This window comes from Zingiber officinale, chromosome 4B, assembly GCF_018446385.1.
Source record: "Zingiber officinale cultivar Zhangliang chromosome 4B, Zo_v1.1, whole genome shotgun sequence".
Taxonomy (NCBI): Eukaryota; Viridiplantae; Streptophyta; class Magnoliopsida; order Zingiberales; family Zingiberaceae; genus Zingiber; species Zingiber officinale.
The window spans coordinates 132,061,375-132,079,515 of NC_055993.1; the positions used below are offsets into that span (position 1 = coordinate 132,061,375).

At 39.9% G+C, this 18,141-nt stretch overlaps 2 protein-coding genes across 2 annotated transcripts; one reads left to right on the top strand and one right to left on the bottom strand.

Moving 5' to 3' along the window:
- Nucleotides 1-478: 478 nt before the first annotated feature.
- On the top strand, nt 479-1,496 carry LOC121976799 (probable CCR4-associated factor 1 homolog 11). Its single transcript, XM_042529153.1, has one exon. It carries the CDS (start codon nt 536-538, stop codon nt 1,388-1,390), a length of 855 nt encoding a protein of 284 aa, XP_042385087.1. The 5' UTR covers nt 479-535; the 3' UTR covers nt 1,391-1,496.
- Nucleotides 1,497-16,055: 14,559 nt separating this feature from the next.
- LOC121977980 (dof zinc finger protein DOF1.2-like) lies at nt 16,056-16,922 on the bottom strand. The gene has a single exon (XM_042530377.1). The coding sequence runs from the start codon at nt 16,855-16,857 to the stop codon at nt 16,177-16,179; it is 681 nt and encodes a 226-aa protein (XP_042386311.1). The 5' UTR covers nt 16,858-16,922; the 3' UTR covers nt 16,056-16,176.
- Between the last annotated feature and the right edge of the window lie 1,219 nt (nt 16,923-18,141).

An 18,141-nucleotide genomic window follows, 5' to 3' on the forward strand; every position in this document is an offset into this window, starting at 1 on the left:
AACTCTAATTAAGTCGCTAATAAAGTTTGCAGTCGTCAATTAATCCCAATAAATTGCTAAAAAAACCGACACACCTCGCTCTCTCATTCACTTATTACGGGAAGGGACACGCTTTCCACGTTCGAGCCGACTCCTCGTCTCTGCGCTTGGCTGTTTCATCCAAACACAGTACAGGTAAAATCCTGACCTTTTGTCATGCGTCTCCCGGAACCCGTCTCATAGCGTGATGTCTTCTGCCGTTTACTGTCCTTTAGGTCACATCTGATCTTGACCATGGGATTCTACGCGCCACCCGGTCGCACTTCATAGTTGACTGTCTTTTCCACTTCGCCGAACCGGGTTCATTGATCGACGGCTAGGATGCCTTATCAGATCCATCAACCAACGTCCGTTTTGTTCTCCCCCTTTCTGCGAAGCAACCCGTCGCCTTTCTTTCTCCTCGCTATAAGAGGAAGCTCTGTCCTCCTCCCCAATCCCATCAGCGAAACTCGAACCGAACCGGTAAATTGAGCCGAGGGTCGCAGCGATCTCGAAGATGCCATCGCTGGAATCGCATAAATCGGCGGCCGACGGCGGCGAACTTGTTCAGATCCAGATCCGGTCCGTTTGGGCCGACAACCTCGACGCCGAATTCGACCTCATCCGTGAAGCCGTCGAGCGCTTCCCCTTCGCCGCCATGGACACCGAATTCCCCGGCGTGATCCACCGCCCCCGGAAGCACCCGGCCGCCCTCACCGCCAACGAGCGCTACGCGGTCCTCAAGGCCAACGTCGACGCTCTCCACCTCATCCAGGTCGGTCTCACCCTCTCCGACTCCGCCGGCAACCTCCCCGACCTCGGCGGCGGCGGAGAGACCCGCTATCTCTGGGAGTTCAACTTCCGCGATTTCGACCCCCTCCGCGACCTCCACGCCCCCGAGTCGATCGAGCTCCTCGAGGCCAACGGGATCGACTTCGAGAAGAACCGGGCGCGGGGGATCGACTCCCGCCGCTTCGCCGAGCTGCTGATGTCGTCCGGGCTGGTGTGCAACGACTCCGCCGTGGCGTGGGTGACCTTCCACAGCGCCTACGACTTCGGATACCTGATCAAGATCCTCACCCGGCGGAAGCTGCCGAGGAATCTCCGGGAGTTCATGGGGCTGGTCAGGGTCTTCTTCGGGCACAGAGTGTTCGACATGAAGCACATGATGAGGTACTGCGACAGCTTGTACGGCGGGCTGGATCGGGTGGCGAGCACCCTCCGGGTGTGCCGGGCCGTGGGGCGGTGCCACCAGGCGGGCTCCGACAGTTTGCTAACTTGGCAGGCGTTCCGGCGGATGAAGGAGCTCTTCTTCGTGGAGGACGACGGCGAGAAGCATGCCGGAATCCTCTTCGGCCTGGAAGCTCACTGATATTTACTGTAATTCAATGATATTCATAATTCATTATATTCTTGAGAATTTTGTGTATTCGATCTAATAAATTATCAGTAAAAAAAATTGAATCTTGTGATGGTAATTCCATGCATTTGATCCTGATCTTTAATGGATTAATTAGGCCCATGAGTTTTTGCTGATGAACAGTAAGAGGCTTTCAGCCCATAGTCCATCTCCTATTGTGTGGTGCAGTGGTAAAGTATTTAAAAAATTTGAATCTTGAGGATGATCAAATAAAGTATTATTCTCTATTTATTATATTCACTCAAATCTCAAACTCATTATTCAACAAGCTCCATTTGTGTTCGCTTTTAAAGGATTAAATATGTAAACACGTCTCGATAACCTCTCATGATCCTCCCAGAGTGGAATATTGTTTAAACATGTTTTGATGGACTCTGTTTATGTTTGCTCGATCTCATACTTTTAGGATGGTCATTCGATCTTTGTGCTCATCAAATCTTGAACTTCTAAGCACGTCTTCTTGATGATGTCTCTTTATGCTCGCCTTTGAAGATTAAATATATAAACATGTCTCTACTTAAGATCATCTTGTAGTGCGACATTGAAACATGTTTGATATAGTCTCTGTTTAAAATCACTTCAAAATCAAATCCTCAATTCATTGAGCTTTCCCTCTTCATAGCAACAAACATCAATAGTTTGTTACTATTTTTCTCCCTCGATCCGTCGCGCGAAGCCACCTCTCGTGGAGATGCCACACTCGGTCGCCGCGTGAAGCAACCTCGCGTGGGGTTGCCACACTCGGCCGTTGCACAATTCATTCTTTTTATATAATAAATGAGAAAAAAATTCCTATGTGAAAATCTGTTCAAAATTTTTATTTCCATCCTGCCTAATAAATAAAGCCTAAAGCCAAAAAAGATTCATTCAAACTCATGCTACATAAAATCTAGATTGTCTCATAAATAGATAATTTTAGTAATTTTATGGTGCTACATACACATAAGTTAAAAACTCTCGAGTAAAAGAGGAACAGAGTTTAAACTCATTAGAGAAGAATATTTTGAATATCTACTTTATTTAAGTATACATAAGTTGTGCTTAAGTTTTATCTGACAAGTGAATCAAGAACAAATTATCTATCTTCCAAATTAATTTCGGACATCTAAATTAGAAAAAAAATAAATAAATCTCCAAATGTACCAACTATTTCTCAACAATAAAGTGCTTAGTATATAAATATAATTTTACTACATAGGTGCATTCAAATTGAAATATCATATTTGGTTATATCAATCTTGACTAAATCCAATTGGCATAAAAATTAGACAAAATTCTAATCATAAATTTCATGCAATTAAAATTACAATATAAACCTATAATACGAAGAAATCCTAGTTGATGTGCCAACTTAATTGGTATGAGTTAACCGTTCTTCTCATTTATTTGCGGGGTTTGAAATGGGAATGAAATGAAACTTGTTCTTGGTTTGGGGAAATGAAGGTGGGACCCATGGATTCATTCCTCTAAATAGAGGAATGGGTCATTCCTGAGTAATATGAGGAGTATGGGTATTATTCCCATTTCATTAATATTTACAATCATTCCCATATCCTTTCTCATTTCCTTACTCGAATCAAGCACCCCCTAACTCAATATAACATAATGAAACAATGATTTTTTTATATATAATTTAGGTATTTGAGCTTCGCCTAATTAATCTTGAAAATAGATATTTTATTTTTACTTTGATTGACTTATTGAATAAATCTGGAACACAATTTATACACACTCGAAAATCCATTTAGTATTACATATAATTTGACAATAATTGGATTAATTTGCTATTTCTTTAAAATTCAGTTTTGGAGGCATTTTCTTTGCATTTTTAAGGAGATTCTTAGAGGATTCATGCGATTTTTTCTTGAGTTTTGGGGGTATTTCTTTTGCTTTTTAATTTTGATTTTCCAAGGCTTTCTTCGAGTATCTATCCACTTGTAGTTTTAAATTTCGATCTTCAATCTCGAATGTCTTATCCCGAGATTGATCCCCCACTAATTTCATCAGTACTCTTCCATTTCCATTGCTTGTTGAGAAGATATCGATCAATTTTGAATATTTCTAAAATCTATTTAAAAATATAAATATTCCTATCTATAATATATGTTATATTTTGTGGAGGAAGAGATGGAAGTTATAGACAAAAAATAAAGAAATATAAATTATAATTTCAAGTTTGGTTAGAATTTTCCATTCAAGAACTCAACTAATTAAGTTCAATTATGATATAATTGAGCCACAAATTATTGGCTTCCTTACTTTTCTACTCAGTATTTATTAGTCAACAGGAAGGTGTAAATTGTTTGTTAAGGCACTTAACTAACATTGTTAATTATGATCCAAATATATATATAGGGGTATTAGTTTGCACACTCGTTCATTATATACTCTCGAGCGACTCTCACATATTCGGATGTCTTGATTCGCTTTTGAAAATCGGACCACTCGAGAATGCACCCAGACGTCTGGACCTATGAGAGTCATCCAAAAATATACACCAAATAGGTATATATATATATATATATATATATACCATTTACTATGTAACACATATATTTTGTCAACACAGTATTCCTAGTAATTTAATATTTTATAAATAAATAAATTGACTTTCTCAAAATTAGAAATATAAAAGGGTCCCTTATTTAAACTTGTTTATTGTCCCTATAACATAAATTAAATTTTTATCTAATATATGAAACATATATATTTTTATTTTTAACATATTGTGAATAATTTAAAATTATTTTTTTTTATAAATTGTAAGTATTTGAATAAAAAATAAATTTAAATTTAAATTTAATATTATTTATTAGATAATTCTATTTGTAAATTATTCATAAAATTTGTTCATAAATATTAACTAATTAAATTGATTAGTATTTAAACTTATATGTATTTTATATATTTATATTATTAAATCAATATAAATGGTTTTTTTTTCCAATTTATCCAATTTGTTTATTCCTAACCCAAGCCGGCCACCGCTCCCATGTTGTTGTGATTCCCGAGCTATTTGTTTATTATTGCCTTGGATCATGGGCCTTCTTAAATTCCCCTCCCTAATTGCCGATCACCCACGTCCACCCTAAAATTTTATTTTAAAAATTTTTACACCTTGTATTATTTAATTAGTTATTTTAGGAGGTTTATAGCTTAAGTAAATTGACTTCAACTCAACAGTGCGGAGAATATAATCAAGTCCACCGTTAAAAATATAGAAGAAAAAATTATGAATTAAAAAAATAAAAAATATCTTCATGGGTAGAGTCTTCTAAGATACCGTTCAAAAAAAAATACATGCAAAATGATAATATTTTATCATTATAAAAATATATTGATTCTATCCGGAAATTGTGTAGGATGAAGACGGGTCTTGATGTACTGGGAGTTGACGGAAAGTCACTGCGGTGTCCGCTCTACCTGACACCCTCCGAAAGGGTTCACACGGGCGGATGACGAAGGATGATGACCGGGACGATGACGCTAGGGCTCTGTGCACACTCAGACGAGCCCACGAGTCGTTAAAGACCAGAAACCAGGGGAAAAGTCCCCGGGTCAAGCCCTCCAACGCTCAAGTCAGGTACTTTTTCCCCAGAAGCACAGAGAAAGGACGAAAAGTAAAGACGAGTAAGAAAATGATGAGTGAGCGTACCTGCATAAAGGACAAAACATCCCTTTTTATATTGCAACGGATGTTTCTGGGGTCTGCCGGGTGTCAGAGAATATCGACTGTCAGGCTTTGTCTGGCGGTAAATGACACGCGGCACCTCCTCATAGGCCGACGGCAGAACCAAAGGGGTACTGAGCCCCGGCTGTTAGCATATTCCTTGACACACTGATTATTCTCTAACAGACAGTTACGATTCTCTTGCTTGCTTGCTTGTCCTGTAGTGTCTGGCATCTTTCACTCATAAATGCTACGCTGGACCTTTACACTTGCTAACCTCGTTCTGATATCTTGATAACCCCGATCTGACGTCGCCTCCAGACCTGTGCCTTGAACCTTGTCCTATGCATCTCCTATTGCCCACCCTGATCGGTCTTGTCTCTTATTAGCATTACATATCGCGCCCTGTATACCTTAGTTCGGTTCTGTTTATCCCTAATTCCAGGCTCTATGTCTGACTTTATTTGTCCCGACCTGTATGTCTGCCTCCAACTTTGCTTATCTCGGGTCATGAGGACATAAATCCTTACTTGTATCCTTGGCTAGCACATCCCTGTTGGTGCAATATTCCCTAGGTCAAGGTTGACCTGTTTGATTGGGCTTAAAGTGAGTCAAGCTCAAGTCTTGATGATTTGGTTTCGATGTTTGACAATACTTGTAGACAACACATGAACATTGCAGGTGCAATTGTTCGTATGGGGAGATTGTGAAGGAAAGTCAAGTAGGTCAAGGTTGACTGGATACTTGACTGAAAATCCTAGTGAGTGAAGCTAGGTGAAAGTCCTGGTGAGTGAAGCCAGGCAGATGAGAAGACCTAGTGAGTGAAGCTAGGCAGAAGGGAAATCCTGGTGAGTGAAGCCAGGTGAAAGTCTTAGTGAGTGAAGCTAGGCAGAAGGGAAATCTTGGTGAGTGAAGCCAGGTGAAAGTCCTAGTGAGTGAAGTCAGGTGAAAGTCCTAGTGAGTGAAGCCAGGCACGGGGAAATCCAGATGGGTCAAGGTTGACCAGACATCTGGTGAAAGTCCAAGTAGGTCAAAGGGATTGACTGGATACTTGACAAGAGGAGAAAAGTCCAAGTGGGTCAAAGGGATTGACCAGACACTTGGTGAGAGAGTCCTAACTGGTCAAGGGTGACCGGATGCTAGGTTTTATGTACCAACAAGTCATGGTTGACTGGATGTTGGTTTAGGGGGCTTTGGACTTGCTTTTGAGCAAAAACCAAGATCTGGATTGATCAGCCGATTGATCCAGCAGATCTGGATCGATCAGCCGATCGATCCAGCGGATCTGGATCGATCAGCCGATTGATTGGATCATGCCCAATCGATCAGCTGATCAATCGAGTGAGTCCCCACGAACAGAACTCCTTTGGATCGATCCATGGATCGATCCAGAGGTCCCAATCGATCAGTGGATCGATTGGGAGCTGCTGTTTGTGCGCGATAAGCCCTGGATCGATCAGCCGATCCATCCAGGCTATTCCAGAGAGCACAGAGGCACTCTGGATCGATCGGTTGATCGATCCAAAGCCTCCCCGATCGATTGGGAGCAATCCAATCGATCGGGATCCGACCGTTGACGTCGTATTTAGCTGCAAGCGAGCGTTTCCTTCATCAGTGCTTACACGATTCATCTCCGATCTTCACCAGTGACTCCACAACTCTCTCTCAAGTTCAGATCGCCAGTTCTTGAAGATTCTTGGAGGTTCTTCCAAGTCAAGAGGCGGATCAAAAGCAAGAAGAGAAGTTAGGGTTAGGGTTTATTGTAAGCTTTTGCTTGTATTTCATATCCTTTCCTTTCTTCTTGTATTGAGAGTTTGTAAAGGCTTCTCCGCCTTCGGTAGTTACCGTAGAGGAGTGTGTTTCATAGTGGAGGGTGCGTGAGTGTGTGGATCCATGGATTAGTCACCTCTTGTGAGGTGGATACCAAGTAAAATCTATTTGTTAGCGTTGTATTTTGTTTTTTATACATTTCCGCTGCACATCTTTGAAGAAACAAGCAACGCCAACCACGAAGCACGCGACGAGCTATTCACCCCCCCTCTAGCTACATTTCGGTCCCAACAAGTGGTATCAGAGCAAGGCCGCTCTTCACCGGAATCATCGCCGAAAGGGGCAAAAAGCTAGAGGGTGAAGAAGTTGGAGAAAATTCTACAAGTCGAAGACTTCATCAAAAGGCTCAACTTCAAAATGGAATTCAAGATGGACTTGGATTCGACACAAGGGTGGCTCCACCATACGCTTCAACAAGCTTCGATTCTTGGAGATCAAGAATCGAAAATTTCTTGATGATTGAGATAGAGCATCCAAAGGCCATAGAAGTTTGGGATACAAACCTAAAACCAAAAAGGATGTACCTACTTACCATAGAGTTCCATATAGTTATGGAACAAACCCTAGGCCTAGTGGGCAAGCAAAAAATACTAGGGAGGTCATCCTAAAGAGTATTTTTGCAACAAATATGACTAAGACTTCTAAAAAGTCTAAGAAAGTCACAAAGAATGTCACAAAGAATGTCACAAGGGAAGCAATCCCTAGGGTTGACTTAGAAAAGTGACCAAGGCTTCTAAGAAGAAAAACAAAGTCACTAGGAAGGTATCTAGGAAAGTTATCCCTAGTGAATACCTAGAGCATCCAAGGAGCACCAATAGGTTTTGGGTTCCTAAGAGCATTTTCTCTACCCCATAGATGGGTTAGAGAGTGTCAACTCTAAAAAGAAGGGTAGTTAACCCAACTTTGAAGAAATTGACACTCAAGGATCATTCTCTAGGTTATTATTAACCTTTGAAAATGAAATGGATTTATGATTTACTCTTTGAAAGAGTAAAATGTGCCAAAATTTGAGAAGTATTAATTTTATTTTAAAATGACACATATTGGGAAAATATAAGGAAATACCAAGTTGGGACTTTGGTATTTTCTTAGTAATTTAAGGCAAATCTAAGCCTTAATCTAAAGTGCTACTTTTGTGGAAAAATGAAATATGCCAACACTTGAGGAATATGCTTAATTTCAATTGGCATAAATTAATCAAGAAAATTATAAATGCCAATTTAGATTTTGGCACCTTCTTGAAGCACTTTGGGCAATCTAGGGTTTAAGTTTTAGGATTAACTAAGGTTAAGGATACTTAGATAGATAATCTAGATATATGTTATTTATACTAAACCTTGCCATGATTGTTTGCCCATTATATGCCATGACATCATGATTATTGTTGCACTCGTGCCTTATTATGAAAACACAAAAATACCATGTCATGACATACATACATCATGTAGTTATAGGAATCTTTCTTTTGAAAACTATTTCATTTTGATGTATGCCATAACATTATCATGCATTATTTTTAATTCCTTAAATTTAAGGACAAATGACATTTATCAACAAGTACCAACAAGTGGTAACAAGTGGTACAAGTGTATCAACAAGTGACATCCTAGGTGGATGTCCAATATCTACAAAATGCCTAGATAAATATGCATGATCCCTAGATTAGGGCAAAACCAAACTTTACATCTCACAAAGACCTATAAGATGACTTGTATGTGTTTTGTGCACTTTAGATACAAGTGAGATGTTAGGATGATAAACAAAATTCAAAATGTTGATTTAGTGCATTTTTTGAGTTTTGAGTTTTGAGTTTATCAAAACACATAGTTATGTGTTTTCCCATCATTGGAAAAACTAATGTACAAGTCATGTGCATTAAGCCCAAGGAACATGATGGGATATTGGTTTTGAAAAGGTTTTTAAAATGATTTTGGAAAACCTTGGTGAAGGCTATCTTTTGATAGTAATCACCATTGAATAGTTAGACACAAACTTGAAGAAAACACTAAAGTTTATGCAAGTTTTCAAGTTTGTATCAATCTTTGAAAATATGATGTATTTTCATAGAAAACTATTTTTCCATGATAAAGTATACCCTAAATAATGCCTACACAAATTTTCACGATTTTTGAAATTTTGTAGAATTTTCTAGGGGTTTCTGAAATTGGCTGAAATTGACTTTCAGCAATTTCAGGCCTTCAATCGATCAGTGGATCGATTGGAGTGTCTCAATCGATCAGCCGATCGATTGAGAAGGCATTTCTCACGAGCAGAAGCTCGCTGGATCGATCAGCCGATCGATCCAAGAAGACTGAATCGATCAGTGGATCGATTCAGCAGGGTTCAATCGATTCGAACCCAACTCCAATCGATTGAAGATGCTGATTTTAGCTGGAAAAGCTTATTTTCAGCATTTTGAACATATTTTAATCTAGGTAACCATTCCTAACCCCTCAAAATACATGTGTATACATAAAAAGGGTGTTTTCATGTTGAAAACAAGGATGGATTGGTTAAGGAAGACTAAATTGAAGTTTAGGTTGAGGTTTGTTTCAATATTGAATTTTTGAACCTCAAAACTTCTAAATTTGGGTTTCCTAAAGGTTTAGGGATTTCAAGTCATTGTTGGTGCAATGACAGAAATTACCACCATGTCTTTAGGGGGAGAGACTCTTTAAAGATATGAAAACTATTTTTTCATGAACCTTGGAAGGTGGTTAACCTTCTTTTCAGAACATGCTCAAGGTTGAGCGTTTGAACTTTAATGGGGAGTGGATATCCTCATTGTTCAAGTGGTTTAAGTTAAAAAAGCTCACGGATGGGCATTTGACTATATTAATGGGAGAATGCAGGGTTAAGGATAATGAAGGGTATGAAACTTTCATTATCGTGTTGATCACAACGAGTGAAGTTATGAACAACGATGAGCAACTCTTCAGGGGGAGAGTCTCAAAGGGGAGAGTCTCAAAAGGGAGAGTTTTCAACAAGTGAATTTGTTGATGTGTGCCCAAGGATGGAGCATGTTATTGATGTGTGCCAATAGGGGGAGAATAAATGGTTTAAGTTAGGATTTCATTACCTAGAGGGAGTTTGCCCTCTAAGGAGGAGAATGAAGGGTTTAACGTATGCCTTCATTACCTAGTGGCATGAAGGAGGTTTAGGCTATGGGATTAGTCTAACTTACAAGTGGTATTGTCAAACATCAAAAAGGGAGAGATTATTGGTGCAATATTCCCTAGGTCAAGGTTGACCTGTTTGACTGGGCTTGAAGTGAGTCAAGCTCGAGTCTTGATGATTTGGTTTCGATGTTTGACAATACTTGTAGACAACACATGAACATTGCAGGTGCAATTGTTCATGTGGGGAGATTGTGAAGGAGAGTCAAGTAGGTCAAGGTTTACTGGATACTTGATTGAAAATCCTAGTGAGTGAAATTAGGTGAAAGTCCTGGTGAGTGAATCTAGGTAGATGAGAAGACCTAGTGAGTGAAGCTAGGCAGAAGGGAAATCCTGGTGAGTGAAGGCAGGTGAAAATCCACTAGGCAGAAGAGAAATCCTAGTGAGTGAAGCCAGGTGAAAGTCCTAGTGAGTGAAGCTAGGCAGAAGGGAAGTCCTGGTGAGTGAAGCTAGGCAGGGGAAAATCCAGATGGGTCAAGGTTGACCAGACATCTGGTGAAAGTCCAAGTAGGTCAAAGGAATTGACCGAATACTTGGCAAGAGGAGAAAAGTCCAAGTGGATCAAAGGGATTGACCAAACACTTGGTGAGAGAGTCCTAGCTGGTCAAGGGTGACCGGATGCTAGGTTTTATGTACCAACAAGTCATGGTTGACTGGATGTTGGTTTAGGGGGCTTTGGACTTGCTTTTGGGCAAAAACCAAGATCTGGATTGATCAGCCGATTGATCCTGTGCTCTTCGATTCCTTTATCCCATGCCGTGAGGATATAAGTCCAAGCTTGTAAGTCAGGTCTGTAAACCGACCCGCTTCTATATATTGTTATCCATGGCTTGTACGTTCCGACCTGTACGCCAGGCCTGTATCCCGACCTGCTTCTGTCCATTGTTATCCATGGCTCGTACGTCTCGACCTGTGCGCCAGGCCTGTATCCCGACCTGCTTCTGTCCGCTGTTATCCATGGCTTGTACGTTCCTAACTGTACGCCAGGCCTGTATCCCGACCTGCTTTTGTCCGCTGTTATCCATGCCTTGTACGTTCCGACCTGTACGCCAGGTATGTATCCCGACCCGCATCTGTATGTTGTTATCCATGGCTTGTACGGTCCGACCTGTACGCTAGGCCTATATCCCAACCTGCTTCTGTCAATTGTTATCCATGGCTCGTACGTCCCGACCTGTGCGCCAGGCCTGTATCCCGACCTGCTTCTGTCCGCTGTTATCCATGGCTTGTACGTTCCGACCTGTACGCCAGGCCTGTATCCCGACCTGCTTCTGTCCGTTGTTATTCATGGCTTGTACGGTCCGACCTGTACACCAGGTCTGTATTCCGACCTGCTTCTGTCCGCTGTTATCCATGGCTTGTACGTCCCGACCTGTACGCTAGGTCTGTATTCCGACCTGCTTCTGTACGCTGTTATCTATGACTTGTACATTCCGACCTGTACGCCAGGTCTATATTCCGACCTACTTCTGTCGTCAGTCATCCATGGCTTGTACATCTCGACCTGTACGCCAAGCCTATTCTGCGCCAGAGGCCTTCCTTTCCTAGCATTTACCTGGCCTGTGGGCTCAGTCCTTAGCTGTACCTGGCCTGTGAGCTCTACCTGGCTTGTGGGCTCAGTCCTTAGCTGTACCTGGCCTATAAGCCCAGTTATCCACTATACCTAGCCCGTGAGCCCAGTTCTTGATTGCTATCGAGGCTGGATCTGGTCTAACTTGCAATCCTCTCCTTTGACTGCCCCGTAAGTTGAGACTTTGACCGTGGCCACGTAAGCTTGACTTTTGACCTCCACGGGGGCTAGACTTCTGACCTCCACGTGAGCTTGACTTCTGACCTGCAAGTAAGATTGACTCCTGACCTTCCTGTGGTCTTGACCCCTAATCACATCATCTTACTGACCCCACCATCATGCACCGTATCATATATAATTTTTTTTAATCTTTATAAGTAGTATCATATCCATATTCTAAAAAAATGTGAAACTGCCACATCAACGGCCCCCTAGAGCCAGTCCCACGGATATGGAGGGAGGTAAATGCAGGTACATAAGTGGAAAGTACATGGTGGAGACGTTAACCCCAGGCAGTGACACCCCGGGGATCGACCCTTGGGCCTTCCGACCACAGAACTATGCACTCCCCATCTGTGCTACGCCCTGGGGACATCATATCCATATTCTAGATCAAGTTACGTGGATAGAATAGTGGCTTTGAACAAAAGAGATAGGAGTTTTTAGAGGAGTGAACTCTAAATGAAAAATCCAAGTAGATCAAGAATGATGAAATATTTGACAGAAATCTTAGGGAGTGAACCCTATATGGTAAAAAGTCCAAATAGATAAAGGGTGATCGGAGGTGAACTCTAAGTGAAAAGTCTAAATAGGTCAAGGGTGACTGGATGCTTGGTAAAAATCTTGGAAAGTGAACCCTAAGTGGTGAAAAGTTCAAACATGTCAAGGGTGACCAAATGCTAGGTAAAAATCCTAAGGGAGTGAGCCCTATGTAGTGAAAAGTCCAAACATGTCAAGGGTGTCATGTTTTGGTAGAAATCCTTGGGAAGTAATCATAGGTGATGAAAAGTCTTAGAGGTCCGAAACACGTCAATAATGACCGAATACTTGAGGAGAGACCTAGAGGAGGTCAATAGTGATTGGATACTTGAGAGGAAGCCCGGACATGTCAATAGTGATTGGATGCTTGAGGGAAAGTCCGGAGTAGGTCAAAAGTGACTGAATACTTGAGGGGAGGTCGGATCATGAAAATAATGATGATTCTTCGTTTGAGAGGAGAATTGTTGGAAATATACGAAAAACATCATGTATTTAAAAGATGAAAGATATCTTCATTAGCATGAGCCCTTTTAGGTAGAACCTAAAAATAAATTTATAAGGACTTATATCCAAAGTAGACAATATTATACCATTATAAAGATATATAAATTATTTTGTTACAAATAAATGGTTAAAAGAAGTTCCTATTATATATTTTCTCTTAATTACTTTATGTTGGTGCAATCATGCCCTAAGGAAGAAATTTCGATAATTGACAATTATTTAAGTTTAGGTTGCTAACAGATTGAATCTAATATAAGTTTGAGTTTGCAGGACCAAGAAGGTTGAGGACTGGATTCCTGACAAGAGAAGCCCTTGCAGGTCGGAAGACCAGATGCAAGGCAAGAGAAGTCTAAGGAGGTCAGGGGACTAAATCTTTGGCACAGGAGAAGCCCTTGCAGGTCGGAAGACTCGATATAAGGCAAAAGAAGTTCAAAGAGGTCGAGAACAAGATTCTTAGTAAGACAATTGATAATCAGCTAAAGCAAAGTGTGGTAATTGATTAAGAAAAAACTCTTAATCAATTAAAAGGGTGTTAAGTGATTGAACAAATCGCTTAACAAACCTTCTGTTTCAAACAAAAGGTTTCCTAATCGATTACAGTAATCAATTAGGAAATCGTAAGAGATTGATTCAATCGCTTACGGTGTCATTTTGCTTCGAACAGAATACTTCTGTTCGAAGCTTAAGCGATTGACTCAGTCGATTAAAGGACATTCTGTTCGAAAACAGAATAATTCCTAATCGCTTAAGCTAGTTGATTACCCTAATCTTAATCAATTAGGGTAGGCGATTTGGAAGAGTCGCATAAATGAAACACACACTAAATTGACTACTTTAATTGATTAATGTCTGGTAATCGATTAAGATCCTTCTTAATCGATTAAGACTCACAAAACTACAAGAAAAACAACTCTTTCTCTACAATTTAAGTAGATCCGAAGAGCACTGTTTGAAGAAAAATGTTCTATTGCAATCAAGTGTTGTCTATTGCTCTCCAGTACTCAAGCTCAACCTCAAGTTCAACTTCAAGTGCTCAAGCTCTCACTAGTAAGTACTATAATCTCAAGTCACTCAAAGAAGAAGAATGTGTACTCAAAACCTTAATCTCTTGACTTATTTTTCCTTGTAAGGTATTCTGTTGAGAGGGAGATTTGTAGATGATTGTATAAGGTTTTTCCACCTTTGATGTTGATCCGAGAAAGAGAAGTTTTATAGTGCAATGTATGACCATAGTGTGAAACCTTGGATTAGTCATCTCAACGAGATGGATACCAAGTAAATACAAGGAGTTAGCATTGTCTTTAAATTTCTGCTACGTAAAATCAAGTTAATCAATAAATCAAAGTGAGTCATTCACCTCTGACCTAATACTTTATACTTACTATAATATTATTTCTTACTTTAGTAATTGCTATTATTATTATTTTTAAGTGTTTTTTATAATTTAAAATGATTTTTTATGAAGTTTAAATAATTTTTCCAATAAAGAGAATTTTGATATAATAGTATTCCAGGTTTACAATTTATGATTCAAAATATTAAAAGTTTATAATTTAATTATAAGTATAGCAGCTTCTTAAGTAATTGCTATAACTATTTTAAAATAATTTTGATCAACTTGAAATGATTTTAATTAAATTTAAATAATTTTGTTCGAATTAATAAAAAAATATTTTTAAATAATAGTATTTGTGTATAATAATTTTGATTAAAAAAATAATTAAATTTTCTTATTATAATAGCAATCGAGTAGCTACTATAACAACATTAGGATAAAGAGTATTTTGGATACAAAATATATGATTGGGTACTCTTGATCTTTTTAAAATGGAGTAGAATTAGGGGCGGAGCCATCCTTGTGCTTGGATGGTCTCCAACCCCACTTTTTTTTTAAAAAAAAATAATGGTTTTTAATTTTATATTTTTTTAGTTTCATCACAAATCATTGTTCATTCCGAATTGTAATCAAACCTCAAGTAATCAACGTCAACCTAGTAGGGATGGAGCTAGGGGCGTAGCTATATAAGGCTCAGAGGGTGTGGTCGCACCCCCTGAAATTCAAAGAAAATATTAATACGGTGGGAAAAAATATATGTATATAGTCATAAATTTTGAAACTTTCTCATCTTTTTAGCTAAAAATTTCAATTAAAACCCTTTCAACCTAACCCATTTTCCTCTTTTCTCAAGTTAGTTTTTTTTTTATCCGTTTTTCTTCTTCCTCCTCTAATCTCGAACTTTTATTTTCCTCTTTTCATTTTTTTTCTTCCTATAATTTCTTTCATATTCTTTTTCTAACTCTAATTTTACCCACAAAATCTTCTGCGACATGTCGCTACCGTTATAACCCAAGTCACTATCGTCGGACATCGATTGCTACCATCGTCACTGTCATTTGTTGCATGGTCGTTGTCTTCACTTGTCTAATGTCGTTGATTCACCGATGCTCCATAAAAAAATACCTTTTAATTGAGGTGAAATATACTTAATTGATTTCTTTTGCTTAGTCTACACTGTTGTTTGCTGTCAACATCATCGTCATCGTTCGCCGACTTCGTCACTTTGCCCCTCCTGAGTGAAAATCCTAGCTACGCCACTAGATGGAGCCAAAGGAGGAGCGATGAGTGCAACCACCCCAATATAAGTTATAATTAATAAGAATAGGAAATGAAAGGGAGATAAATAGAAAATAATAACTTAATCATTTTCTTTCAACATAAAAACATATCTTTCGTCCCTCGATATGGAATTCTTACATCTGTCCTTGCCCTGGTAATTTTGAATTTGACGACGCCCTCGAGTAGAATGGTATGATTTGAGTTGGCTAGAAAAGGTTTCTCGAAAAAATAATATCAGAATTTTATGATTAATAAATAAATTAAATAAATCATTGTTGTCATTGTCGTAAGTGTCGCAATCTAGAGTGATGGTTGATGTAAAGCGTATACTTACTCTTAGGTCCACTCCATGTGGATTTCATCGTGAGCTATGTGATCTAGTTTGTTTCATTTCACTATCATCGTCATAAAAGAGAAAGTACAAGTATTGAGTGAGCGAACCAACTTGATAATAATTTTTTTTTTTTTCACTAATTTATTATTCACTTATTTGTATTTGAGAATAATATATTACTTCTCTATATTTCCCCCTTTTTTAAGGAAATAAATGTGTAGTGTATAAATATATTTGAAAATTACATGAAATGGGGTAAAACGAGTGAAATTGTGAACCTAGTATTTATAAAAAGCCTCCAATGAGCTCCAATCATCGCCGTTCAATAGAAAATCCGGATGATGGATCAATTCGAATTCCTCCAAAATTGGGCTCGTGAATTCAAAATTGGGCTCAAACTGGGCCTGACCCAGCATTCCACCGTCACAGTCGATCGGTGGCTGAGCGATCTGTGCGCCGCCGAGTTGGTAGTTTCTGGAACTCGACTCGCTCGACGTGGCCACCGCCGGAGGTACGGGATCCAGATCGGGAGGGCGCTGGCTGGTGTACTTGGCGTATAGAGCCTCCAGGTCGATGTTGCCGCTGGAGGCGGAGGCGGAGGCCGAGTCGGAGTCCAAGGCGACGTCGTTTAGCATCAGATCCGGGCGACGAAAGGGGATGGTAGGAGGAGATACGGTAGAGGAGGAGGAAGAAGACGAAGAAGAAGATTTTGTGCGGCGGTTCTTGCGGCATCCGCCGCCGACGGGAACGTTGCGGAGGGAGCCGCCCTTGGTCCAGTAGCGGCGGCAGGACTTGCAGAAGTAGCGGGGCTGGGCGAGGCTGTAGTTGTTGTAGTAGCAGAACTTGGTGTTGGGCGAATCGCAGCGGGGGCAGTTGGGGGCGGCCTCCTTCCACGGCCGCTCCGCGATCGGCCGGGAGGCGTAGGGGAGGAGGTCGACGTCGTCTGCCGAAGGGAACATGGGCGGCGGATCGACGCCGGAACCGTAAGGAAAATAAAAAAAGAAAAGAGGAAAGTGAGGTCACCGGAGGGGGTGAAGGCGGGGTGGGTGCGGGGGTATTTATAGGCAGTTACGGGGTGGGTCGCGGTCACGAGCGTGCGCCTCGCGTGCTACTGTTAAATTTCTATTATCCTCCAAATTTATCAAAAATGCCCATTTCACTCCCTTAAATTTTGTCGATCACGAAATTCTGAAGCTACGTTAAAAGGAGGATAATTTTCAGAGCTTAAACGAAAATTTCTATTGCAATTTTATTTTTTTTATTAAAATAAAATGTGTTTTCGGTTTTATTTACTTATTTATTCTACTAAAATCATGTGACAGCGGCAGCGTAGTCGAATTGCAATTGGATTCACATTTTAAAAAAAATAATAATAAAAAATTAAAACGCACACACGCATGCAATGGCTGACGTGGATGGGTTCGGTAACTCGAGAGGGAGGGTTGGACGAGTAGGTAAGTAGTTGGGTGGGTGATCTTTAGGTTGACATTCGGACAGGGATAATTCATTCGACACAGGAATTAATTAAACATGTGGTTTTGTTTAGGTTAAAAATAGTCAAAGGAGTATTATTATTATCGGGCTGGCAATGTGTTATTCGCAATCTTGACTTATTTAACACGATGCATTAATTGTTATGGAGTTGTTAGCGTTCCAAGTTAAATCGATTTTATTTAATTAATTAAAATTATAAATCACGATTTGCTCCTGATTCAATGAACTAACCTTCTCTCCCTCTCTATCTAAGATACTGCGTGCCCGATGGATTAGTCGATCGTCAGTCAGTCGCTGTCTGTCCTACTTAGGTTAGTACTAAAATGAGAATTTGTTTTCATGATTTGCGATGTGTTTTGACTCGTTTTTTGTTTTTAATCTGATTTTCGATTCATTTTAATGAATTTGTACTTTGATCATCGAGATTCGCATGTAATATAATGGAATTCAGTCCATCGTGTACTTGCTAGTGATCTGCAACCCAAGCACGCACCTGTCTTGGCAACTTGAGCATCTGCCTACTCGATCGAGTACTCAGTAGTTAGCTGAGTAGTACCTCCCCCTAGCCCAACTCGAGTGAATTCCTAGCTCAGCCTGCCAAAGGCATCTCGACTCAAATAGGTTAGCTGAGTAAAATGATAAGTTTAGATATTTTAATGAGATTATGCCAAATAGTTTCAAGATTGATGACTTTAAAAAGTCATTGCTCTTAATTTAGGTTCTGGAATCTGGAATCTAAGTCTTAAAGC

Bases quoted from the DNA above. Each gene is read 5' to 3' on its own strand.
- LOC121976799 (XM_042529153.1), top strand. From the start codon at position 536: ATGCCATCGCTGGAATCGCATAAATCGGCGGCCGACGGCGGCGAACTT.
- LOC121977980 (XM_042530377.1), bottom strand. From the start codon at position 16,857: ATGTTCCCTTCGGCAGACGACGTCGACCTCCTCCCCTACGCCTCCCGG.